A 25,825-nucleotide genomic window follows, 5' to 3' on the forward strand; every position below is an offset into this window, starting at 1 on the left:
CTGACTTTGAAATTTAAGAAGAATTTATTAGGTTTAGAATGTAGATGACTGATGAGCGAAGCCTCCATTAAGCAAAGTCCAACTTTTTTGGAAAACAGTGCGTAGATAAAAGATAAAATAGGTACAAATAAAAACAGAAGCACGCGCCTTTGTATCCGACTTATTAATTATATATTTTTTGTACAGAGGTTTGTGAAGAAAGGAGGGTACTTTACTCATAAAATTTGATAAATAGAATCCAAAATATAATATTTCTCTCATTTAATAATATAGCATTAGCATATATGTGCGCACATATATTATATTTAGTATAGTTTAAGTACTGTAATATTCCAAGTCATGACACTCGCCATGGCATCTTCCAGTAACTGATTCAAAGTAAATGAAGATAAATCCTGCGAAAAATTGGTTCACCACCTAATACGGGGCCCACCAACGTTGGTCCGGTGGGTGGGGGGTAGGAGAGAGCAGGTACATCCTACCACCAATTACGTAATAAAACAGCTACGTATGTAAATGAGCACAAGCAACTAGGATTTTATGCAAAAAGCTTCTGAGTTGCACGGCCATTCACCAGGCACTCGAACGCCCCTCACATCTTCGAGCCAGTTTGCATCAAGAAAAACCCAACTTTCTACATCACGGCTGCAGTCATGCCAGTTATCCAGAATCACCGGAATTTGATTAGGGAAAGAAGAGTCCAACCATGGACCAATGCGAAATGGAAGGGATAAGGAGATCGGGGGAAGAAGTGGAGCCGAGGGGGGTGGATGGAGCGTGTGTAGCACCGACCAATCAGAAGCCGAACAAGAGCCGAGACCCCATCCTTGCTCGCCACCCGGCGGACCCCACCAACCAACCCCAACCCCAACCCCGGCCCCGACCACGAGAAGAGCGGGCCCACGCGCCCAACAGCCTCCTCTTCCTCTCCCTCCTCTCCTGACCGTCCATTTATTCATTCCACCGGAGCCGGCTTTTGCCCCCGCAACTGGCCCCTTTCAAGTCCGGACACAGCGCAACCCCGAGAGAGGTAGATAGGTACAGATAGATACGTAGATCGATACAGAAAGAGAGGGGAGAGGCGGCGATCGGGCGGACGCGGCGCTCCTTCCTCTCGCTCGCTCGCTCGCTCGAATTCTCTCTCTGTTCCCACAGAAGAAGAAACGGACACCCAAACCCAAGAAAAAAGGAAAGTTTTTTTTTCTCCCTTTCGTAAGGGCTAGGGTTTTGATCCGATGGCGGTCGTGAGCGGTTCTGTGGCCTCCCTTCTGGGGCCGAAGGCAGCGCCTTCCCTTCGTCGGAAGAGCTCGAATGCCCCGTTCTCTGCCTTGCCCGGGTTCCGGGTCGTCCCGAGACCTCCGGTCTGTGTCGGCAACCCTAGGGGGAGGGTTCGGGGGAGCCCCCGGTGCGAGGCCACGGTGGATCTGGTGGAAGCGAGGACAGCATCCCGGGCGTCCAGCGCCTCGGCTCTCGAGCAATTCAAGATCTCCGCTGACCGTAAGTCATTCCCTCCAGCACCATGCCCATTGCTTCTGTTGCTGCTGCTTTGTTAGACGCATGTTCGAAAGTTGAAGAGATATTTCTCCATGAAAAGTGGATGTTCTGCCTGTTGATTTCCTTTTTTTTTTTTTTGTTGATCCCCTCTCCGAAGAGGTATAAAGGGCTTGCAATCGATTAATCTTTTTTTTTTTTTTGATCGTGTTATTGTTGCGACCTCAATTATCTTCCTTGAAAATCTTGCATTAATTTCTTGAGATGCGATGTCATGTAAGCATGTGGGATGTTCATGTTTTAATATTACAAGATGAGGGAATGCATTGATGCAAAGTTTTCCTCCCTAGATCGTCTCTTTTCATTGAAAAAATATTGATCATTTTAAGATGAGTGGTAATTGTGGCCCTATCAAGGGGCAGTTTGGAGCCAATGTAGTTGAAATTGCACTGCAACTCAAGTTGCAGTACTTGACTTATAAGGTAGCTTACTTCCTGTGTTAGTAAGAGAGTTTGGGGAAAAGAGAGGTGTTTCTAACAGACATTCCGTCGAACACCTTGCAACAAATACTAGATTGGAGCACTTGATGTATATGAAGATAAAGGTGTTTTGGATGAAGAGGTTGGCATCAGAGCCACTGGCAGTGAGGGCCTTTGCATGGACCTCGGTGCCCATGGGCGAGGAGCCGGATGATGGTGCAAGCCTTGAGGATGTAGAGAACGTAAAGGAGAGTTTCGGAGAGGGTGGGTGGAAGTGGAAGGGGAGGTGGAGTGGAGGAGGAGTGTGGTGCGGTAAAAATTCATGGTAAGGTGAAGGAGGGCTGGTGATGAGGGCTGGTGGCGAGAAATGACTCAAAAGCAGGGTGGGGAAGGAGAGGGGAAGGGAAGCAGGAGAAGGAGGGGCTTGCTATAATGAAGTTCAAGGACGAGGAGGTCGCCATGGCCCCCTAGATGTGACAAGGGCCTGTGGCAACATTGAGGGACTCGAGATTTGGGCAAGGGAGGAAAGGGGAAGGGAAGGAGGAGGAGAGAAAATTCATTCTTTAAATTAAGGCCCCAACTCGAGCCACTGCAACTTGCCCTACGATCATTTTAACGACAAGTCAACCTACCGCAAGATAGCCCTGCTTTGCAGCCTAACTAGCAACTCAACTTACCGTGCATTTTAAATTACAGAATAAACAAGTGAGCTGGCCTGCACCTGCAACTTGAGTTGCATGGGCTCTACTACTAGACTCCAAAAAGCCCTTAGTGAAGCCTTTGCAGAGGGTAGAGAAACCAGTCCAATCATCTCATTTGATCTTTCACTGAAAGCATATGGCACCCCTTGAACGTCGATGGTGTGAGATGGCTTCTTCATTGTTTGGCAAGGATTTGGAGACATTCATCCATTTTAATACTTGTGTGGATCGTGGGGTTTTCACACTTCCTATTTGTGAGCTTATTGGCCTTCATGTGGCTCCACTTCTAGACTCCAAAAAGGCTCTAGTGGAGCCTTTGCAGAGGGTAGAGGAAACAGTCTGATCATTTCTCATTTGATCTTACACTCAAAGCATATGGCACCCCTTGGATCTCCGTGGTGTCATTTGATCTTGCACTCAAAGCATATGGTACCCCTTGGATCTCCATGGTGTGAGATGGGTTCTTCATTGTTTGGCAAGGATCTTAAAGACTTTCATCAGTTTTAATACTTGTATGCATCAGGATTTTTCACCCTTTGTATTCTGTGAACTTGTTAGCCTTATTGAGTATTCAACTTTACATTGCCTTTATATGCATTAATTAATTATTTTGTCTCCAATCCCATGGGAAGAGGAGTTTGTCTTGATGTCCATGTCTGGATGTTCTAGACAATTGGCATTTTAGAAAAGTTTGCTGTGTTACCATGATCTTGTTGTGCACTTTCTTTTCCTTGAAGTCAGTCATCGGAATCTGCATTTACTAGGATATTAGTTCACAGTCATCAGATTATGCATTTATTAGGATATTATTTCACTTGTTTGACACGTGTTTGATGTCTGTATTCTAGCAAGTTGATATTCGTGGTGGTTATGCAACATTTTTTTTTTTTTGACCATATTGTGCTTTACTCTTATTAGGATATATGAAGGAGAGAAGCAGCATAGCTGTTATAGGTCTTAGTGTTCACACAGCTCCAGTCGAAATGCGTGAAAAACTTGCTGTTCCAGAGGCTCAATGGCCTCGTGCTATCGAAGAGCTTTGCAGTTTGAATCATGTAGAAGAAGCTGCTGTTCTCAGTACCTGCAACAGAATGGAAATATATGTGGTGGTTTTGTCTTGGCATCGAGGAATCAGAGAAGTGACAGAGTGGATGGCTAAGGTAATCAATATTTAAGTTATTTAATGTGGTGTTCATCTTATGCATTTGCATTTGTATTCTAGTTGTTCTTTTTGACTATAGAAAATGGGGATGTGGACGAGTGTTTTGTATTTCAACCAGTCACATGCTTCTTTATTCTGTTTAAAATGCAGACTAGTGGAATTCCTGTTTCAGAGCTCCGACAGCATCTATTTATGCTTCGTGACAGTGATGCTACTGGGCATTTGTTTGAAGTATCAGCTGGGCTTGACTCCCTTGTCCTGGGAGAAGGACAGATCCTTGCACAAGTTAAACAAGTTGTTAGAGTTGGGCAAGGTAGCAGAGGATTGGGGAAGAACATTGACAGGATGTTCAAGGATGCAATCACTGCTGGAAAGCGTGTTCGTAGTGAGACTAACATATCCTCTGGCGCAGTTTCTGTCAGCTCAGCTGCAGTGGAGTTAGCGCTGATGAAGCTTCCGAAGTCCTACTTGCCATCTGCCAGGATGCTGGTTATTGGAGCTGGCAAGATGGGGAAACTTGTGATCAAACATCTTGTTGCAAAGGGATTCCAAAGGATCATGGTTGTAAATCGGTCTGTGGAAAAGGTTGATGCTATACGTGAGGAAATGAAGGATGTTGAAATAATCTTCAGACCTTTCACTGACATGCTACCCTCTGCTGCTGAAGCTGATGTGGTGTTCACGAGCACAGCATCCGAGACACCATTATTTTTAAAAGAACATGTTGAAGGCCTGCCTCCTGTGAGCGACGCTATTGGGGCTGTGAGGCTTTTCATTGATATCTCTGTTCCTAGGAATGTCGCATCCTGTGTTTCAGATCTTGAATATGCACGAGTGTATAATGTCGACGACCTTAAGTCAGTCGTGGAAGCCAACAAGGAAGATCGGCTAAGGAAAGCAATGGAAGCTCGAGCAATCATCACTCAAGAATTAAAGCGGTTTGAGGCATGGAGGGACTCTCTGGAGACTGTCCCTACTATCAAAAAATTAAGGTCCTATGCTGATAGAATCAAGGCTTCGGAGCTTGAGAAGTGTTTACAAAAGATTGGGGATGATGCTTTGACAAAGAAAATGAGAAGGGCTATAGAAGAGCTTAGCAGTGGTATAGTTAACAAGCTGCTTCATGGTCCATTGCAGCACTTGAGATGCGATGGCAGTGACAGTAGAACACTTGATGAGACCCTTGAAAATATGCATGCGCTAAATCGGATGTTCAGTCTAGACACTGAGAAAGCAATCATGGAGCAAAAGATTAAAGCCAAGGTGGAAAAAACTCGGAGTTAAACTTATAGAGGTATTGAATGATCTGCTGCTAGCCTGCTACACTGTTAAGAGGTCTTTCATCCGTATGCGTTCATCTTCACACTTTTTTGGGTCCAGGTGTCTGCACATTCTACTTCACTGATCCTCTACTTTTCAATAAGAGAACCTTCTCGGCTTCTCATTGAGTTCAACAACTATATTGGGAAATGATAAACCCCCTCGGCATTTCTTGGTAGAGAGATATGGTAAAGACTTCCTGAACTCTCTATAGGTTTCATTTGCAGCTGGTGATGTATGATGGATGGTCTTCTGGTTTTAATAGGAACCGATTCGGTAACAGAGGTGAATTTGATTTGCTAATGGGTCGTGGTCCCAAGTTCTAAAATAATATGTTAGTACATTGATTTTTATTTTCTATAATGTTTAGCATTTCCTTCTGAAAAGATTTTCGGCTGGTTTATGCTTTGTGTTGTTGGAATTATGCACCCACCATACGGTATTATCTGGCAGGAACTTACCTGCTTTTATTATCTAGCTGCTGATTGCGGCAGACGTGCGGAAGACTTGATCAACCAGGGCTTGGTCATGCTTCTGCAGAATCAGATCGATGGAGGTATTTAATGGAATGCTTTGCTTCCACGGCAGACATCATGTTTTTCTTAATTTTGCTAGAGAGAGAGAGAGAGAGAGAGGAGCGGCACGGCCGCGGGGTGGGAGGGACTTTTCCTTTCCTTTCTTTTCTTTTCTTTTCTTTTCTTTTCTTTTGAAGTAGCAATGTTTAATTAGGAGGTTTGTGTTTTGGTATGATCGGAGATGGCCATTTTTCATGAGTCTATGATCATCTACGCTACAAGAAATTGGCATCCATCTTTTGGGTACAATCTTGACAGGTACTGAAAAGTAGCTCATGAAGCAAACCAGCCTTAGCTAGCTGGCACCCTTCGCTGAAAAGCAAAATCCTTTTCTTAAAGATCCTAGACCCTATTCACTCCTTTTTGTAAAGATAGGAGCCTGATCATCCTACTGGATCAGAAAATTCATAAAGCAAAAGCTATATAATTCCAATACAGGCTAACGATCATAGTCGTGATACAAGGGAGCATTATTGCAGCCATCAAAGGATTTGTGCATCCAGAGACTGAATTTAAAATTCAAGGATCATTCGACTAGGGAACAGAAAAATGAGTTTTACATACATAGATCACACACACACACACACACACACACACACACATATATATATATATATATATATATAATTTTATTCAAGGATCACTAGGTTTCTAAGGTGGTTGTCACCATCCGTCGTTCAGAAGTTCGGGCCAGCATGAAGGATCTCCTCGGTCAGCTTGCTGTCCTTTCCAATCCTGTAGTTCGCAAACACCTCAAAGTTCTTCTTGAACAGACCAGCCAGCTTCAGCAGAGTCTCCTTGTAGGCTGCCTTGTCCACCCACTATACACCAAACGAAAACCATTAGAGGCCTCAGGTGTATGATCATGTTATGAAGGGTGTTTCGCATGGAAAGGATCCATTGCAATGGTATTGGGCGGTGATAATATGGGTAACTACGGTTCGGTATATAAAGGATGAACGCAAAGGAGTGGAGAGATTAATAGGCGGCAACTTACAGTGTTCATCGGGTCCAGGATCTCGAACGGCACGCCTTCGATTTCGGTCGGTATCTCCAGCCCAAACACCTCCGTCTTCTTGTAACTGGCGGTCAGGAGGCTACCAGAGTGTATGGCATCAATGATCTTCCGAGTGTAAGCCAGCTTGATGCGACTCCCAACACCATACCTGAAAACAAAAAGCTCGAAGGATGTCGAATAGAAGAAAAAAACACGAGGGATGATTCGCAAGCGGGCATTTTAATTAAATCATCGGACAGCTTTGCTCTATATATACCTTCCACCCGACCAGCCGGTGTTGACAAGCCAACCAGTGGCGCCATACTTCTGCATCTTCTCGGCCAGCATTGCTGCATACCTAGTGGGATGGAGCATCACGAATGCTGCTCCAAAGCAAGCAGAGAATGTTGCCTGCGGCTCTTTGATGCCATCTTCCGTGCCAGCCACCTATTTTTTTTCATTTTTTCAGCAGCAACATATGAAACCATAACTTAAAAAAAAAACAAAAGATTATATATGTTTTTAGGATAAAATTGTGTACCAGTGCAGTGTAGCCACTGATGAAATGATACATGGTCTGAGCAAGGCTCAACTTGCTCACAGGTGGGAGCACGCCAAACGCATCGCATGCCAAGAGGATAACATTTTTAGGGTGCGGCCCAACGCACGGGATCTTTGCATTGGGGATGTATTCGATCGGATAGGAAGCACGAGTGTTTTCTGCCAAAATAAATTATCACGGCAACATGATTAAATTCGAGACATCTTCATGGTACGACCCAACTTACTCATGATCAATAAGGCGAAGAATTACCAGTAACAGATTTATCCGAATAGTCCACCTCCCGCGTGTGCTCATCGAATACCACATTCTCCAGCACTGCAGGAGACCCAAGTTTCGTTACAAAAGGGGAGAGAGAGAGAGAGAGAGAGAGAGAGAGAGAGAGAGAGATCTGTTCTGTAGAAGAAATAAGCTGAAAAAAAGTGATATCATGATATAGATCCTCACCAGTTCCAAACTTGATGGCGTTCCAGATGTCGGGCTCCTTCTCCTTCGATAGATCGATGCACTTCGCATAACAGCCACCCTCGATGTTCGAAACACCGGTATCGCCCCAGCAGTGCTCGTCATCTCCGACGAGCAGCCTGTTATGATCGGTGGACAGAGTTGTCTTCCCAGTGCCTGCGCAAAGACGAAGAAGTCATCAACGACGATGGCAGGGGATTCAGCATCAATGAATCACAATTCACATATGGGGAGGTGCGAATTAGGTCCCGGACAGAGAGCAGAGAGGAGCGCGGGTGCGGGGTGGGGCAGGTGACGGCACCAGATTCCGATGAGTCGGAACTTACCTGATAGTCCAAAGAAGAGGGCAACGTCACCATCTCTGCCCACATTGCAGCCAGAATGCAGGGAGAGGATTTGTCTCTTAGGCATGAGATAGTGCATCACACTGAACAGACCCTTCTTCATCTCCCCAGCATACTGCGTGCCGAGGATGACCATTTCCCTCCTAGCGAGGTTTAGATCTACGCTAGTGGAGGATGTCATGTAATGCGTGTAACGATTACATGGAAATTGTCCAGCATTGTATATCGTGAAGTCCGGAGTACCGAAATCCTCCAGTTCTTCAGGCGTGGGCCGGATGCACCTGTCACCCATCCGGTCATCGTATGCACAACAACTATTTACCACTACTTACGTACTGAACTCTCATGCTTGCCCATCGTCTTCGAAAGCAAACACAGCCACGCCTACGCGGCATCTATTACTATATAAGACTTTATTAACGTAACAGCAGGCAATTAAACGACAAGAGGATTACTTATCTGGATAACCGTAGCAGGCGGTACTGCAAAAACGAACCGTATCCTACTATTCTGTTTGGTGTTCATACTTACATGTTATGCATGAATAGGGAATGGTAGGCCCTCGCCGAGACGATCCGGACTTTGATCCGATTCTCCGGGTCCCAGTTCAGGAATTGATCGTTGACGAAGATCTGTCAAATGATACATATCGGTTTGATCCTCAAAATTCCCAGGAAATTCCCAGAAGTACTCAATAATAGCCAACTTTCTCTATACAACTCTCACCACGACATACCTAACCCCCTTATGCATTAGTAACAATTCCCAGCCAAAAATTCTATATTTCGGACTATTTTTTTAATTAAAAAAGAGTATTGCAGGTACCTTTTCCAGAGAATTCAGGTAATCGACAGCCCTCTCCCTGTTCACCAGGAACGTGTGTTCATCCATCTCAATGTTCGGTGAGCCCCTGAATGCACAACGGAAGGAAAAGAAATTAACAAATCAAGCACGAGATATGCTCAAGCAAATACAGAACGAATGCAGGACTGATACTTACTTTCCCCACCAGAGCTCCTCTGCAGTGGTCTCATCCTTGACGACCCGTTTGTCCCTTGGAGATCGACCTGTCTTCGCACCGGACAAGGTGGCCAAGGCCCCTGCCGACGTTATAAATGATCCCTTCTCGTACTTAATGGCTTGTTCATATAGCTCTGTTTTGAATACAATTTTTTTGTCAGACATGCGCACACAGAAAGCAGAGGATGTCTACTTTCATTTCATACCACTGTCGTTGTCTGAGATAAGTCATCGGTTAATATGATAAACTCGAGAAAACAAGTCAACATCTAAACCGGTGGAGCAGCACGTCAGATGCTAATCGCCCACACTTATGTCTATTATTGTGCAGAAAAAATATGAAGACGGCAGTAAGAAAAACTGTCTTAGCAATAAATCATAGCATAGTCAGAAGTCTGGTGCTTGGGAACAAACAAGGTAAAGACGCCATGATCCAGAATATGGAACGCAATAGGGAGAACTCGTCAAAAAGTTTCGAAAGAAAAAGGGCTATTGCAACATAAAAGAACAAATAACTTCGAAGAATGTAAGATAATTGATATCTAATTTATCCATATTAAAATAAGAACAGAAGAGACGGATGACAAACAATAGCAAAAAAAAAAAAAGGGGCTCCTACAAGTAGCAACGTATGGAATCGTTAAAATGTTAAGTGTTCGTGAACAATCAGCAACTGAATCATAAAATCGATTCCTTATTAATATCTTCGGACAATTGAAAAAAATAAGAATCAAAAACTAGTTGAGGAGTTCTACAGTAGTTTAATGCAATGTATGTGTTCCTATGAACCACGGGCATGCCATTCGCAAGCCAGACAGTCAGACCGCAGCTGACTGGGACATGTCACGAGGCAAAAGAAAAATGCGTGGGGGTGACCTCGGTGCTCCGGAAAGATCTCGACAAATTGGGGGAAGATATATCGGGCCCTTAATGTGAATAAAGGTGGAAAAAAACTCAAAACTGCCTTCCTTTTTGAAAAGTAGTGAGAGGTCAACATCACACAGCACCCCCAGAAATATAAAGGCTACCCCTGGAGGCTTCGGTCCAAGGAATTGACCACCAAGAAAATGGTGGACAGAGTCCGGTGCTCGTGACAAGCTATGGGCTCAGGTGACATGAAAAGTAAGGTGCCCCAGGAAAGAGATAATAAAAAGGATGGGAGTGGAGCGGGAATAAGGAAGAATCAATTACCGGCGGGGGAAAGGTTGTAGAGGACGTGGGTGAACTTGAGGGCGCTGTCACTGATGCTGATGGTGGGGGTGAAGTAGTGGTGGTGCTCCGCCCCCACCTTGGGTGTCTCTGCCTTCCTCGCCGGGTCGCCTTTCACCACCTTCGGTCCTGTCTCCCGTGTCAGCGACGCCAGCGACGCACTGCCATGAATCATCCATACCAGCTCGTGAGCAAACATGCAAATGAGGTCGTATATACATTAGAAGAAAAAAAGAAGATCACGATTGCTTGCATATCCCATCAACTGGTGAATGAAATAACCTAAAGTGAGCTTTTCACGATGGATACTTTTCCTCCTTTGTTTTGGTGGACGCCGGCAATTCAGTTAATATTTATCATATGGAACCTTCATTATCTAGGTTACCAACCTCAATCCAACAACGGATGCAAATTCGACAGTTTAATCAAAGATATAAAGAACGTTTTGGCTGTTAAACTGAGATCAGCTCAAAGGACTACTGCAAAATTCTAAAAGTATTGATATAATTATTTTTATTAAAAAAAATCCCTATAAGTACATGAACCCAAACGATAAAGAAAAAGAAATCGATCGTATATTCATGAACTTACGGGAGCCTGAGACTTTTTGGACGACGGTTGTAACTCATACGCTGACGCCTGGGTGGGAGCGGAGCTGGCAGCAGGAGAGAGAGAGAGAGAGAAGCCGGGTAAAGCCGGGGGACCGGGTCTGACTGCACGGTCCTGTGGTTTTTTTCTTTATTATTTTTTGTGATATCTTAGTCGAACCGTAGAAGCGACCAATCCAGGTGGGCCCTCCCTTGGGCATCATAATCATCATACGAGGACGCGCGTACAAAACACGTACCCCAGTGTGGTCTTTGGCCACAGATTTCCCGTATTTGAAGGCGCGCTTTCCGGCCGTGGAGGCAAGAAAGCAAATTATTCTATATACCCTCCGAAAGGAAAATAAGAAGCATTATTAAAATGATATACGTAATAGCGTCGGCAAGAGATGAGGGTAAGACGGCATCCATGGCCGTCCATCCCCGTGGCATGCAAGTATCCCGAACCCGGGTCCCACGAGTAAAAGCCTAAAGTAGCTTTTTTTTTTTTCTTTCCTTCCTTCCCTTCTTTTTGTTGTGTGCGCGTGGGTGGGTGGGGGAGTTGAAGGCCTCAATCGGGAGCTGCTATAAGGTGATTTTCTTTTGTTTTCGACTGCATCGTCTTTGAAGCGGGTCCTGCTATCGAGGCCCTACCAGAATCTTACGAATCCCAGGCAGAGCCGACGCGCACAATCCAATCACTGCCATGAGGAGGACCCGTCGGACGGCTCTCCTTGCCAATGTAATCTTCTTTTCGGGAATCACAAGCAGATCTACGTATAGTGGTCGTAGATATAGATGCATATATGACGTATATAGAGATAGAGGGAACTGACCTGATGGATTGGAGCTGGAGCTTGTGGCGTTCCTCCTCGGAGAGGATGGCAAAGGCGGTGCCACCTTGGCCATCCTTGATGGGGGTGGTGGGGGTGGACCTCTTCTTCTGGAGCGAGTGGAGCTCGTCGATGGTCTGGGCCTTCACCGGCGGCCCGCTGTCGTCGTGGCAGATCCCGTTATCCGGCTTCTTCTTGCCGCTGCCGTGGGTCTGGATCCGAGGCAACCCGTTGCGGGCCACCGCGTTGGCGTCCATGGCGAAGCTGAAATCCCCGTTCTCCGTCATTGCCCTGCCGCAAACAGATGAATTATACGATAAAAATAGGAAGCTCTGTTTCGTTATCTGAAAAAAAAAGGGACAGACGGCTAGAAAAGCACTTACAGAGCCAGCAGAAAAAATTGTTTAAATTGAGACGAGATTTCGAAAAGTAAGTTTTTGTTTAAAAAAACAACAAAACAAAAATCATTGAGACGAGATTTCGAAAAGTAAGTTTTTTCTTAAAACAACAACAACAACAAATCACCAAAAATCTCGTAACTTGCGGACAAATAACAATTAGAAGTCTCCTATTTAGGAATCAAAGCAGAGAAGCCCTCTTCTTATCTATTCGCGGCCACCCAATACATGTACTTGTCGTATTGCCATCCAGAAAGACCTAATGAAATTACGGTCCGATAGAAATGCCAACCTTCGTCGCAATCAGGGTTTATATAATCATGATAATATTAGAAAAGAACTTTTTCCAGCTTGAATCTGGTGTTCGCAGATAGCAGCAGAAAATGGTCCCATCTCGTCCATGATTAGTTAAAGGATTATTTACGAAATCCTAGCGAGGAGGAGCAGAACCCCCACCCCCAGTTAAAATGGGGGGAAGAAAGATCGAATTAATTCGCATCTGATCTAGTCTCCGGAGCTCCGCCCTTCCTACTCCTCTCTCCTCTTTTGCGTATTCCTCCATCCAAAATATGGCAATAAGAGGAGAAGCGGGGGAGGAGCGAGACAAAAGCACGCGAAGAAGAAGAGCCCACCTTGAGAAGGGAAACGCGGGGTTGAAGCGGCAAAGTGGAGGACAGAAGGAGGACTAAAATTAGGGGGAGAAAAAAGGAATACTCCTTAAGAGGAGGAAACGAAGGGAACGACCATACAGGGTGGTGGAATAGCGAAGTTCCGAATCCAAGATGAAGAAAGACGGGGGGGAAGATGGATGCAAGGAAAGCGTGGCCCGGGGTCCCCTTTTAAAGCTGGGGACGAGGGGTAGTGACGGAATCCGAAGATCACATGTCGAGAAAACAGCCAAAAGTCTTCCCATCCCCATCCGGATGCCATGCTCTCTCCCTGCTTTACGTCTTTCTACGGTTGCTGAGCTGGTGCTGGCTGCCTACTACGTACTCCTCCATTCCTTGCCGGAACATCCATCCGCAATCTGCATACGTCTGACTCGAAACCGACGGCGATCGATAACCAGTGGTTGTGATGACCCTTTCGACCTCGATCATCTCCGTAGAAATCTGGACCTCCCGATGCAATAAGCGCCACCAATCGAATCGCACGAATCTCCAATAGAGAGGGCCTTGCATCTCCAAGCAGAATCGAGCGGAATGCTTTTAAGACGCGGTAGCAACAAAAATTAAAATAGGGTATTCCAGACGGTAACGTAGCACCGTTCCGTTCAGCTGGTGCATCCCGTGAAAATTAAGTGGACTGCATTGAATGGCCTCTCCCGGGCCCCAGGGTGACAAGGTTGCCCTGACAGCCCGAAACGCATCCGCATTTGCCAGTCGTTAGTTATTAATGGAAATGATAATGTGAAAAAATAAAATAAAATAAACAAAAACAAAAACAACTAATGACTAATGGAATAATAAGGATGACCGGTTCCATCTGCTTTATTTCTTTCTTTATTTGTTTTTCTTTTCTTCTTATCGATGGCGTCGGTTTGGATGAAGAAGGTCTCCCGCAACGTCTCGACCTTTTATCAATTAATGATGCACGTGGAGACAGATAGAGAGCGTAAAAATGTCCGATCATGTAAGTCATTAAAATTTTCTGAATCAATTAATAAAATCAAGTAATATACTCGTTCTTGTACTATATACGTGAAAAAATCTTACGTGATTAGTTAACATATCAGTTATCAAGAAGAAATTAGTCATTAGTCTACCTCATATTAAATCTCCAGAAGATAAAAAAGAAAGAACCAGCTCCTCTTTCTTGTTAACGTTATCCGGAAGAAATTAACTATCTCATTAATTTCTCGTGCATTAAATATCAGAAATAGGAAATAAAAAAGAGAACATTAGAAATCCAATTCCTTGCAATATTAGATAGAAATTTTGCGAGTGACATTTGGAAGGTGTTGAACCATGCTTTCTCTCGCCCCAGCACTTTTGGCCTGACGACCACTGCAGAGACCACCTAGATTGTTCTGCTCAACACATCCAGCAATCCTACACCCAAACAACGCAACCAAGCGATCCGTCTAATTAGCTTAATCTAATTCGACTGCATAATATCAGCAGCACTTAGGCGTAATCCATAGCAGGGAAGAAACAAAACAAAGACATTTTTTTTAGAAATAATAATTAAATAAGTATTATATTACTTACTCAAATTAATTAATAAAATTATATGGGATGAATTATCTAGTCCAGGTGCATGCATGGTACGTGCACGACTCCAATTGAAGGTAAATAAGATTAGATTAAACAAGAAGGAGAAGCAATCGCGTGTCCACCTCATCAACTTGTTAATTCCGCCCGGAAGCCCCGCGAGAGAAAGCGCCTGCGGAGGCTAGGCGATTCGTTGATTTGTTACCTGTTATGAATAAATAAATCAATTTAATTCCGACTAGCTGAACCAATGGACCTCGCTCATCAGCTCTCCTCCTCTCCGTGTAATTCCAGCCGTCCAGTCCCTCAAGGAAGGGGGACCGCTTATCTAGCCGGAAAAGTCTCCCACGCGTCGGCGGGAAGGCGCGTTGACGTCTCTTTCGACGTTGCCGCGTCACGTGAAGGAGCGGCGTATGTCAGCAAGAAAAAGAAAAAAAAAGAAGCGGCGTTAAAAGGATGAGAAAAGAAAAAAAAAAAATCAGAGAGAAAAGAGGACCAAGTGGTTTTGTTTTTTTTGTTTTTTTTTGTTTCTTTTTTTCTTTTTGGCTCGACCTACGGGCTACGGCTGGCTGGTTAGGAACGGGAGGACTTTTTGGCTCGACCTACGGCTGGCTGGTCAGGAACCGGAGGAGGATAGAATCAGAACCTTGTGGCGTTGGTTCCAGACCCTTTGATCGTCTCTGTTCCCGTCCGGGTTTGGTGTTGGGTCCGGCCGGACCGGTCGAGTAATCAATCATCGCCACCATCTCAATTAAATGCAAATGGAATCCGTCGAAACATAATCAAATTGGGCAGGGCCGGTGGTACGTGAGTGCTTTCTAGCCAGGAAATTCCTGCGACCGCTTCGGCCGGCGTCTGTAACTCGGTTACCCGGTTTGCCCTCCGCAAGACAACCTAACCTCGTCGCGCGTGCGTTGCACGTGCGGTATGGAAAAATGTGAGATCGAGAATGATCCTTCCCAAAAAAAAAAAGCAAAAAAGTTACAGCCATTCTCTTTAAACGATGGCATATGGTTGTATGGAGTGAAATCAGAATCTCCTGCATTCCGTGCCGCACCTGATACCATCTAAGCTAGGTATTTGTTTGCTATACTTCAGGTTCAAGTAGGTGGAAAATTAACCCTATTTGCATGATCCACTGCCTAAATATATGCAACATCACTGCCAGATCGTATAGCATGAAGTCAAAAAGAAAAACAAAACACTGCTTTGGTTAAATCTAGTAACCATAGGGGGTTCATAACATAACCATAGGGTTTTTTTTTCAACCATCATTTCATAGGATCGTCTTTCGGAAGAAGAATGATCTCTGAAGTGATCATCATTAGCTATTAGTCTGCGACACAACGACCATTATCGCAAACAAGCAATAATTAACTAATCGAAAAGCCCATTCAGTATACCGCATCTTACTATGTAGAGATGTCATGAGCCAAATTAATTAATTCCTCCACTGTCATGTGAATCGGTGGGGGACCCACATCATGAAACGATTGGTGGTCTGCAGCATTCGCCGTATGTGCACATAAACGGTGAGTATTTTCAAATTAATATTGCTCATGTAGAGAAAATAGAAATACAGCAATTTTTTGTAGGGTTGAAACTGAGAAAAGATAGAAAAACAGAAAAAAAAAATACTGTTCGGCCATCATATATTTCATAGAAAAAGGATGAGGGAACGAAAAACTTAAGATTTGCATATTTAGCATCTCATGTCTTCCTTCCGGAAAATTTGTAAACCCATCAAGAAATTCTTTTTTCAGTAGAAGAATTTTCTATTTTCTTCCAAGTTAGCCTCATTGCACCACCAGAGATAGGTTAGAGAAAAAAAAAAAGTATATCAAGACAGATGAGAAATTATTAGGTGGGCCGGATCTATTATGGAGAGTCCTACCGAAGGGCTTTAATGTATAATTATATCATTAGAGGTCGGTTTTAAAAAAAAAAGTGTGCCGGAGTAGGTGAAAATTTATTCGGATGATGCAGGTTAAGATTATTAGATAAATTCAAAATTATTAGATAAATTTATTTTATTCTGAGATGAAACTATTAAATGGATTTATTTTACTTTTGGTGGGATTCTTGCGAAAGAAAGCACCATCATTATAGGCTCCCCCAGTCACCGTAAGTATCGATGAACGATATTGTCACCATGGGGTCCATGAATGACAAAAACGGCCGGATTTGTTGAGGTAGAAGATGGTCTTCCCATCAAGATCTCGCTCGAGGATGCCGGGCTAAATGTTCTCGAGCACCTTGTATTGACGGGAGTGTATTCGTCAAAGGATCTATACGGCTGCTGATCGTTGCCATAATCAGCCGGAGAGACCTCGAGAGGCTCATTTAGTTCTGAGTTCCCATCAACTCCATTGCCTGAGACATGTTAGACTACAGTGCCTACCTCCGGCCGCCCAATTTACTCCTAGTCCAAATTGCTAGCCTCCAAGTCATATGTAAGACTTCTTGGACGCATCCTCCTTTTCAAGGCACAACTTTATTAGCACCAGAAAATTCAATGGCTTCATCATCACTTACATCTAAAGCCTCTCTATGCATGATCTTCCACCATGGGAGATTGCTGCTGGCCTGTCAAGGGCGCACCACCTTGACAAGATGACTACCAACCACACCAGCTTCTCAAATTTTCTATATGGCATAGTTTTTCAAACTCAGAAGCATCAGCCAAGGAACTGCAAACAACACGAGAAGCGTCCACGTTGCCGTATCCAAATCTTCTCACCAGCAAAATCAATGGCTTTACTTTCATCCAATAATGGACTCCTTAGACTCCTCGTGTTCCAAATTTTTTTCTTTCTGCACTTGATTTATCCTTTAACCCATCAAACTTTAGATTTTTAGAAAAGCCTGAAGCTAAAATCTACTCTTCAAACAACATTTGTTTCATATGTCTCGTCTTTACAGATCTTAAGTGGATAGCTGCAAAAAAAACTTATGCTTTTTTCGATTTCTATATATTCTGAATATAGTGATAATTTTCTCTATCAACTAAAGTCTGAATAATCTACATTATTTTTTAAAATTTTAAATTTCACTTTTTTTTGTAGCTTCATTATTGAGAATATCTATTGGCATTATCTCTGACACTTTTAAAATATCACATAAACCTTGTCACATTAAGTTTGCTTTGACCATATGCTTCCATTTTGGAAAATTAGTATTGTTCCACTTAAGAAGATAAGTGATAGTAGCGAAACCAGCTATATTGATATTGGTGAAGCCATCCATTATGGATCAAATATCGAATCAAAATAGAGTCTGCATATTTGCCCACATGCAGGGCCGGTCCAATCCTTAGGCGGATGAGGCAGTCGCCTAAGACTCCGGCCCAAAGAAGGCCCATCGCAGAGAAGACCTCAAAGACAAAACAGAAAAGAAAAATGCCCTCTTAGTGAGTTCGCCATAGGCCGGCCCACTGCAAGAAAGGTCTCGAAGACAAAATAGAAAAAAAAAAGGCATCTCTTAGTGAGTTCGCTTTAGGCCTCCAAATGCATTGGAAGTTCTAGAACCACACCAACCAATTATTTTTAAAACCACCAACAATCAAGTTGTGGTTCCAAAAATTGCTCTCCAAAAAATCTAATGGAGGCCCTATACTATTTGTCTGTACTTCAATTTTACTTTAATATTATATAGAATGATATGCTATTTGGTATACATCGACTATGCTGACTCACGAACAGTTAAAATAATAATAATAATAATTAGGAGGAATGTTGGAAGAAAAATTAAAAGAGAGAAAAAAAATTCTGCGAGGGTTCAAAATTTTTAATAAAAAATAGGAGCCTCAAGCTTCCATAAAGATGTCACATGCTACGATAGTGCCCCACCGCTCTCTCCCTCCCTCTCTTCCCAGGCAAAAATATCAAGACAAAAACATCAAACAGACTTCCAGCAACGTCCATTGCAACAAGTCAATCAGTATTCTCTCCTCTCTCCTCTCTCCTCTCTCCTCTCTCCTCTCCTTCCGGGCAGAGGACCACCAAACGTACAATTGGTCACCAAAGCCATCGCACAACGAAGTTCTGTTTGATAATGGAGGGATGTACGACACATGAACAGTTGGAATAAGATTTTCTTTTAATATATTTTTATTTTTAAGAACTTGTTTGGCATTTTTTTATTTTTAGAAAATAAAATCACAAAAATCGAGAGAAAAAATTGTTTAATGTTATACTTTTTATTTTTATTTTTTGAAAAAAGAAAAAGTAAAAGAATTTTACTATTTCTTTTCTTTTAATTTTTTTTAAAAAAACTTATATTATTTTATCACTACCATCTTTGTTGTCGCTGCCATCACTCGCATCGCCATCACCATAGTCCTTGATACGTCTCTAATCTCGCTACAGTTTAATAGAAGGATCAGATAATCAAAGCACACTACAACCTCAGTACATGGCGGATTAGGAGCGGTCCACCAGAAGGGCTCGGCGCCATACCGTCGAGTTTACCTATCACGAGCCTTCTATAATTGGCCGTATCCATACCGGAGGACCCAGTAATCATCACGGCACCATAGATGTGACAAGCAAAATATCATCTGCATGCAAAGCATTTATACTCGATATCTAAACCATACTCATGCCAATCATTTTAGACCAAGCCACGTGCCTGCATCTTCTAGTAGTAGGAAAACTTCTCGGCCTAACATACACAAAAGAGGAGAGGTAAGCATTAGAAAACACTCTAACATCCTAAGAGGCAACCTCCTCTCCTCTAAGAGCTACACTAATTTAGACATCGGAGAGTTCCCTATCGGATACCTTCTGGCTAGAGGACTTTTTTATTTTGTGTTGTTTCAAGTCGGGGCACTGCTATACGACAAGGATCTCAGCTGCGACCACCGTGCTCTTCAGCATCATCATATCTATCACTATAGTGCCAAGGACTAGTCAATTTTCAGCAGCAACAATTTCCATATCTAACAGAATCTCTACCATATTACTACCATCATTATTGTTACCACTATATTGTAGATGCTTTCGTCATCATTATTATTGGTGCTACATTGCTAGTACCTTTATTGCTATCATCCTTATCTCTTCTACAACCTCTACTGGCTTTACTATCACAGTCATCCTCTTTCTTATACTTTTAAAAATAATTAACTATACTAAATATATAATATTTTTAAAATTTAAAATTTTTAAAAATAAAAAGTTATTTTTAGAAGAATAAAAAAATAAAGTACTGTCAAATGACATCTAATGAGAAAAGTATTACTATTTGGCACAATGCAGAGGCAAAAAAAAAAAAAACAGTCTCATCCATTTAAGATTTTTTATTTTAGCTAAATGAGAAATGCCTTCTCTTTCTCTCTTTTTTGTCGTTGGATGTCGCTCACTTGCTCTCTGTTTAGAACTGCCAGCATACGAGGAAGTTCTGATTGCAATTAAAGAAACCCTTGAAGAAGAAAGTAAAAGTAAATGGACCGATGAAAGGAAGGAGAAAACATACGGGTATCGCCTTTAGAGAGGTCGAAGTCTCTAGACTTCTAAAACTATTTCTCGAATGAGCCAGGTTAAGAATGAACCTAACCCTCATCTAACCAATCAAATACACGTCCTGAGCCATACTTCACCTAATAAGGAGCACCAGTTAGAAGGCCAACCTGTCTCTAAAATTTCAGCAGAAATACAATTAAAGCCAGGCTAGGCCAACATGTGTCAAGCCAAGATATATATCTTTATGGTGTTATTATTGTAGTCCATTTGCAAGTCAAGCTTGACGTTGTTAGGATTGAGTCAGTTGCTCTTTTGCAAAGCTTCATAGTACATCTAGAATGGGTTGGATAAAGTACGCAAAAAAATTTGTGCAAACTTGTATTTAGTTCTACGTACCGGATAGATTTTGAATACTTATATAAAAAAACAATAAGCATAAATAATATTTTCTGACTAATTTTTTTTGGATAAAGTTTAGATTATTACAAACAGTAATATAGCAAACGTGGTATATTGTCTATGCGAATTAGAAAATACTGCAAAATAAATTTATTTATTTGATGAAGATACTAGAGCTTAAATAAGGAAAGTGCATACAAATCTTTATATATTTAGTCTTATATTAATTATATAGTGGGTATATTTGAATGCTTATATAGAATTTATAAAATTTTTTTTGGAAGAAGGCTCGGATCCGGATAGGTAGTGTTGTTGGAATTTAGACCTGAGGGTGACCGTCGGCTGAGGAGGGAGGAGCTCCGGCGAGAATCGACGTCGAACGGCGGTCCGGCTGGCGCGCGACGTCCTCCGGAAAACCTGCAAGGAGCCGGTGGCCGGGGTTCCCGGCGCCGGCCCTCCGATGCTTAAGTCAGAGGGGACAAATGTAAGAATGGGAGTAGTGAATACCCAGAGTTTCAATCTTTCAGCCCCCCTAAAATGAAAGAATTCCCCTTCTATAGAAGGGGGCTAGGTTACCTGTGATATGACGAGGCGAATGAGTTGTCGTACGATTGGAGATGCAGTAGAAATTAATGCTCGATCGTGTGAATTAATGCTGTTACTGTATGAAATCAGGCCGAAGCTTCCAAATTATCATGGAGTCATGCCATCATTCATAGCCGAGCAGGTTTGCCGTAAGGGGCTTGATGTTCGTAGACGGTAGAAGCCATACGCCTTAATTGTTGCGTAAACTGAGTGCCTGCAGGAGCCATACGCTTTGATTGTTGAGTAAACTGAACGTCTGCAGGAGCCATACGCTTTGATTGTCGAGTAAACTGGATGTCTGCAGGAGCCATACGCTTTGATTGTTGACGAAGACAAGGCGTGGTTTTTCGGTCGCGCTGCGGGGGATGTGACCACAGCGCGTGAGTCGGACGTCTTTGGGTCGGTAGGGCTGCTCGGGCGCTTCCAGATCAGAGGGTCTGCTTGGCGGCTCTAGGTCGGAGGGTCTGCTCGGCGCCTTCAGGTCGGAGGGTCTGCTTGGGCGCCTCCAACTCGGAGGGTATGGTCAGACGTTCACGCAGTGGTGGCGGCTTATATTTTTTCCCCCAACAGATAGTGTCAGCAAAACGAGTACCAGACGCGCACAGGGCCAAAAGAAATATAATAATAATAAAATGAATAGCAAAGCTAGGTCCATGAACCGGAAGACTCATACATAACATCAAGGAGCACGCACTCCGATCTCCACCATGGCTACAGCTAACGCCTCCCCCGGTCACGTCTCCATGTCCTTCTTTCCGACAAGAATATCAAGGAAAAAGGAAAGAAAAGAGGGGAAAAGAACGAGAAAAAGGTCACCTCACCCGCTCGAAGCAGTGCACCTGCCGAGGCAGGGCTCTGAAGGGGAGTCGGCTAGCGGGGGAGGTAGGGTTGGTAGATGGATTGATAGGTACCCGTGTCCAATGAGAGAAGAGATCCTGACAGGGCGAATCCGGGGGAGGAGGGAAGTATCGATCCGCACGATGCGTGTCCATCCCTGTCTTCTCTCTCTCTCTCTCTCTCTCTCTCGCACACACTGCTGTAAGTGGGTCAGGTCACCAAGCTGGATCTCACTTCACTCGTCCCTTATCTCTTTTATCCTCTCAAAAGATGGACGTTAAATTAAATAGGCCTAAATTGTCGGAAGTCCAATTTGAAGTTGGAGGCGGCTTTTAATGTCAGAGAGAGAAAGAGCGAGCAAGTTAGGCCTGGATTCCATCAACCATCTCTCCATATTGGCTAGAATTTTTTTTTTCTTTTTTTTTTTGAGTTTTGGGTTATGCGCTTAGAGCTTGTTGCTGGAAATTGGACCCGGGGCCGCCGCGAAGTCGGAGAAGGAGGAGCTCCGCTGCTACAGGGGGCGGACGGCGGTGCGCCGGCCGGCTGCGTCCTCCACCGTGGGGCGTGGGAGCGTCCGAAGAGGGGTGGTGCGTCCAGTCCTGTCCTGTCCTGCAAAAAAGCCGGTGGTCGGGCTCCCCGGCGCCGGCCCTCCGATGCCTAAGTCAGAGGGGGCAAGTATGTGGAGAGAGCGGGGAGGAGAGTATGTGGAGAAGACACAGAGGATATTTGGATAAGATCAAGAAGATGAAAGGGATGATGTCATCAATTGTGTCTGTGCTTCCTCCCACCCCCTCCCGGAGGGTCCAGTCCGGGGAGTTTTTGTTAGGGGTTTCTCAGAGTCCAGTCTCGAGAGTCCAGTCTCGAGAGAGTCCTCCTCCTCTTCCCCTCAGGCTTCCTTTTATGAAAGGATTTGGTTATCTGGGAGGTGACAGGAGGTTTGTCCTGTTCTGTGATAATTGGGCACGATTTAGCCCATTAATGGCGTAGTGGAGAACGGGACCGGATCAGACCGGAACCAGGGAGTTGTCACGGTCGATCGGACCTGTTGGAGTTGTTGAACCGCCGGCCGTGGTGGGCCTGGGGTCCGTGGATGGTAAGTGCATTTATTACCGAATGAACCGGCGGTCAGGTAGAGCCATACGCTCTGATGGTTCAGTGATCCGGAGATCGTCTTGGGCCGTGTTCATTAAATGACTGAGTGCATCGGAGACTTGAGGGAGTCTCATGCATTAATGGCAGGTCGTGGCGAATGCCTGCGAAGATCTTATGCCTTGATGGCTTGGAGATAACGGCAGGTTACAAGCTGTAAGAGTTGTCAAGTCACTTGGACTTTAGGCGGAGGTTAAACATTTAAGGCATCGGCTCGGCAGGGGTGCCGAGCCGAGCTGGTCGCCCAATGGGGCGCCCTGTGGCGGGGCCGCTTTGAGTACTCCTGGTCGGCGCTCTTTAGGCGAGCACCTTCTAGCAGAGCGCCTCTATTCGGCGCTTTTTGCCCCCTGGTCGGTATCCCTTGGCCGAGCATCCCTACTTTGATTATTTTGGCTGGGCGCCTCTTCTTGGCGCTCTCTCTGGTCGGCATCCCTTGGCCGAGCAGTTTTCTGGTCGGCACTCCTTGGCCGAGCAGCTTTTCGGTCGGCGCTCTTTGGCCGAGCGCCTCCGTGGATGTATGACTTGGGGTTTTTCCCCCAACACTACCCCCGACTTCCGAGTTCCAGTTGGCTACCAGCTGGAGCGCGGGAAGTAGCTTTAGTTGGGTCATCACGAATTTCGAAAATTTCGATTTACTGCGCGTTTTGAATTATCGGAAGCTTCGAGGTGCCTTTAATAGGCAGCGTCTCTTCCTTCCCGAAAAGCCTCATTATTGAGACACTTTTTGCGAAGCGTCCTCGCGTCGTGGGCTCATGATGGGGCCGCACGATCTTCGATTGCGGACGCCTTTCCGCACGATCCGATGGGGCGCTTCGATGTTCGAAGCGCTAGCCCTAATTAAATGCGTCGTTCTGTCTTTTAGACCGACACGTGTTATCATCTAACCGGGACGCAGCGTTTTCTTCGCTGATCCGGGCCGTTGGGGAGGTCTATATAAACTCTCCCCCGGCCCCCTGTCCTCTTTCTATTGCTTTCTGTTTCCAGCTTCCTATTCTTCCAGTCTTCCTCAGACCGAAGTCCCTTTTCTCCGGCATCTTCCTCAGGTCCCCCTTCTTTTTGACTTCTCTCTCTTGCAATGGGTTCTTTGCCTAGTGAAGTAGTGTCCACCATGAGTGTCCTGGAGGTCGAGATGACCGAAGAGTGGTTTTTCCCTCTTCACGGGTTCCGTTTGGAACCCGCCAGGCGAAGGGATCGGATAACCGATCCTCCGGTGGGCCGGATCGGAGTGCACTCGGAGTCACTCTGGGCCGGCCTCCGGTTTCCTCTTCACAGCTTCGTGAATGAGTTGCTGGCGGTATGCCAGTTGGTTCCGGCGCAACTTACTCCGAACGCTTGGAGGACAGTGATGGGCTTCCTGTCACTGTGTTTACTGCAGGGGATTCCTACCTCTGTCAACGTCTTTCGGCGACTTTTTATTTTTAAAGCGAATCCGGGAGACGGGGAGTGGCTCTACATTGCCCTTCGGGCGGGTCGGCCACTCTTCCATGGTGCCCCCTCATCCATTCATGGTTGGAAGGAGAAATTCTTCTTCCTGGGTTCTGAACGGTCCTGGGGGTTTGACCCCAGGTGGAGGCCGGCCCAGCTTAAGTCCATCAACAGGCTCCCCCAGCTTTCTCCGCGTGAGCAGGAGATCCTCGACACCATCCGCAGCCTTGGGGACGGGATTTTGCTGAACGGCCTCATTAGCGAGGACGCTCTGGTGAACGTGGGCCTGAGCTCGGCACGTCCTCAGAGTAAGGATAATTACAGCAACCTTTTATTTCCTTAATTGTTCTAATGTTCTAATTTTGTTCGTCTTTGCAGACATCGCAAAGATGGTGACGAAGAGCGAAGTTCTTTATGCTCGCTTCCAGAAGAGAGCGGCCGAGCTCTCAGGAGAGCCCGCCGAGCCGAGAAAGAAGCAGAAGGTCTCGGCAACCTCGACTCCCTCGGCGGCAGTGGTGGCCGAGGCGGGTCCTTCCCGCCCCGCGCATCCCGAGGCGGGGCCTTCTCGCCCTGCGCATCCCGAGGCGGGGCCTTCTCGCCCCGCTGACTCCGAGGCGGGTCCTTCTCAGCCCGCGCGCCCTGAGGCTGATCGGAGAGAGGGCGCGGGCTCCGGGGGCTCGGGCTCCAGAGCCCCGATGGCGCCCCTATGCCCGGCGCCTTTGGCGCAGGTCCCTGGTCGGCAGGACGCTCCAGTTGCCGACCAGGGGAGGAGTTCAGCGGGTCCCGTGCTTGCACGCCCCGCTATAGTTGTGCGGCGGTCAGATCGGCCGCTCATCCGACCCCAGCCCCCTAGCTCCGCGGCGGGGAGCAGTCAGGGAGCCCCGGGGTCGGCTCTGCCTAGGCCAGCCGATGCTGGCCTTCCGGGCCTATCAGGCTCGGAGGAACGGGTGCCCTATGCACCCACCTGGTCAGTGTTCGAGGGTGACTCAGCCCTCGAAAACCCACAAGTGGCGCGCGAGGTATTTCGGCTCGTGCTGCTCCCGGCTGACCGGGCCATGATGCAGTCCATGAGCTACAACACTTTCATGGACATTACCCGCTGCAATACCGTCCGGGTGAGTAAAATTTTCCTCTTACGTGATTTGTAGAGATTTTTTACTCGTGGCGCCTTACGTCTCTCTTTTACAGCACTTGCACGAGACGGAGATGCTGATGCACCTGGTTCAAGAGTACCGGGAGAAAGCCCGGAGGTGCCAGCGCAGCTACGAGGAGGCCCAGAAGAGGTACATGGCCGCCGAGGCGAAGTACCTGGCCTCCGAAGAGAAATACCAAGCCTCTGAGGCCGAACAGCAGGTGCTCCAAGGGAAAGTCGGAGCATCTGATGAAAAGATTCGAGCTCTGACCGCTGAGCTCGATGAAGAGAAGGGCGCGCACGCATTGGCGAGGTCCGAGCTGCGCGCCGCAGAGGCTCGATTGGCCAAAGCCGAGCAGGCGTTGGCCTCCCGCGAGCAGGAGGTGGGGGATGCCCGCCTCCGACATTTGGAGCTCGAGCAGGAGCTGAGGGGCCTCGAGCGGAAAGCCGCGTACCACGAGGCCCGGGAGATAGAGGCCCGGG

The 25,825-nt window shown here is 45.6% G+C and overlaps 2 protein-coding genes and 1 long non-coding RNA gene across 7 annotated transcripts; 1 reads left to right on the forward strand and 2 right to left on the reverse strand.

Annotated features, from left to right (window-relative positions):
- Positions 1-573: 573 nt before the first annotated feature.
- LOC103708390 (glutamyl-tRNA reductase 2-like) lies at positions 574-5,539 on the forward strand. Of its 2 annotated transcripts, XM_008793289.6 has the most exons (4): positions 891-1,497; positions 3,590-3,831; positions 3,984-5,127; positions 5,214-5,539. In XM_008793289.6, exons 1-3 carry the CDS (start codon positions 1,236-1,238, stop codon positions 5,115-5,117), a joined length of 1,638 nt encoding a protein of 545 aa, XP_008791511.1. In that variant the 5' UTR covers positions 891-1,235; the 3' UTR covers positions 5,118-5,127; positions 5,214-5,539. The 2 variants fall into 2 exon arrangements, with proteins under 2 accessions (XP_089786004.1, XP_008791511.1); XM_089929878.1 differs by having other exon boundaries at positions 574-1,497; positions 3,984-5,539.
- A 593-nt stretch (positions 5,540-6,132) lies between these two features.
- LOC103708389 (phosphoenolpyruvate carboxykinase (ATP) 1-like) lies at positions 6,133-12,963 on the reverse strand. Of its 2 annotated transcripts, none has more exons than XM_008793285.5 (13): positions 12,773-12,963; positions 11,746-12,033; positions 10,308-10,486; positions 9,097-9,250; positions 8,922-9,006; positions 8,628-8,728; positions 8,079-8,377; positions 7,735-7,908; positions 7,540-7,605; positions 7,267-7,445; positions 7,003-7,172; positions 6,726-6,894; positions 6,133-6,549 (listed from the first exon to the last, which is right to left on the reverse strand). In XM_008793285.5, exons 2-13 carry the CDS (start codon positions 12,027-12,029, stop codon positions 6,406-6,408), a joined length of 2,004 nt encoding a protein of 667 aa, XP_008791507.2. In that variant the 5' UTR covers positions 12,030-12,033; positions 12,773-12,963; the 3' UTR covers positions 6,133-6,405. The 2 variants fall into 2 exon arrangements, with proteins under 2 accessions (XP_008791507.2, XP_088575400.2); XM_088719274.2 differs by lacking the exon at positions 12,773-12,963 and adding an exon at positions 12,433-12,755.
- Positions 12,964-14,047: 1,084 nt separating this feature from the next.
- LOC148714485 (uncharacterized) lies at positions 14,048-22,083 on the reverse strand. 3 transcript variants are annotated; one of them, XR_016400049.1, is made up of 3 exons: positions 21,473-22,083; positions 20,540-21,347; positions 14,048-14,191 (listed from the first exon to the last, which is right to left on the reverse strand). It is a non-coding gene; the product is annotated as an uncharacterized LOC148714485 (long non-coding RNA). The 3 variants fall into 3 exon arrangements; XR_016400048.1 differs by lacking the exon at positions 14,048-14,191 and having other exon boundaries at positions 18,440-21,013; positions 21,113-21,347; XR_016400047.1 differs by lacking the exon at positions 14,048-14,191 and having other exon boundaries at positions 18,440-21,347.
- Between the last annotated feature and the right edge of the window lie 3,742 nt (positions 22,084-25,825).

Source organism: Phoenix dactylifera, chromosome 3, assembly GCF_051530095.1.
Source record: "Phoenix dactylifera cultivar Ajwa chromosome 3, Ajwa_hap1_PhDact_Kaust_v1.1, whole genome shotgun sequence".
NCBI classification, from domain to species: Eukaryota; Viridiplantae; Streptophyta; class Magnoliopsida; order Arecales; family Arecaceae; genus Phoenix; species Phoenix dactylifera.

Bases quoted from the DNA above. Each gene is read 5' to 3' on its own strand.
- LOC103708389 (XM_008793285.5), bottom strand. From the start codon at position 12,029: ATGACGGAGAACGGGGATTTCAGCTTCGCCATGGACGCCAACGCGGTG. The intron at 9,007-9,096 runs GTAAGTATCAGT...TTGTGCATTCAG, and splicing joins GAGGAGCTCTGGTGGGGAAA to GGGCTCACCGAACATTGAGA. The intron at 7,909-8,078 runs GTAAGTTCCGAC...GTCTTTGCGCAG, and splicing joins CCTCTTCTTTGGACTATCAG to GCACTGGGAAGACAACTCTG.
- LOC103708390 (XM_089929878.1), top strand. From the start codon at position 1,236: ATGGCGGTCGTGAGCGGTTCTGTGGCCTCCCTTCTGGGGCCGAAGGCA. The intron at 1,498-3,589 runs GTAAGTCATTCC...TACTCTTATTAG, and splicing joins ATTCAAGATCTCCGCTGACC to GATATATGAAGGAGAGAAGC. The intron at 3,832-3,983 runs GTAATCAATATT...TTTAAAATGCAG, and splicing joins TGACAGAGTGGATGGCTAAG to ACTAGTGGAATTCCTGTTTC.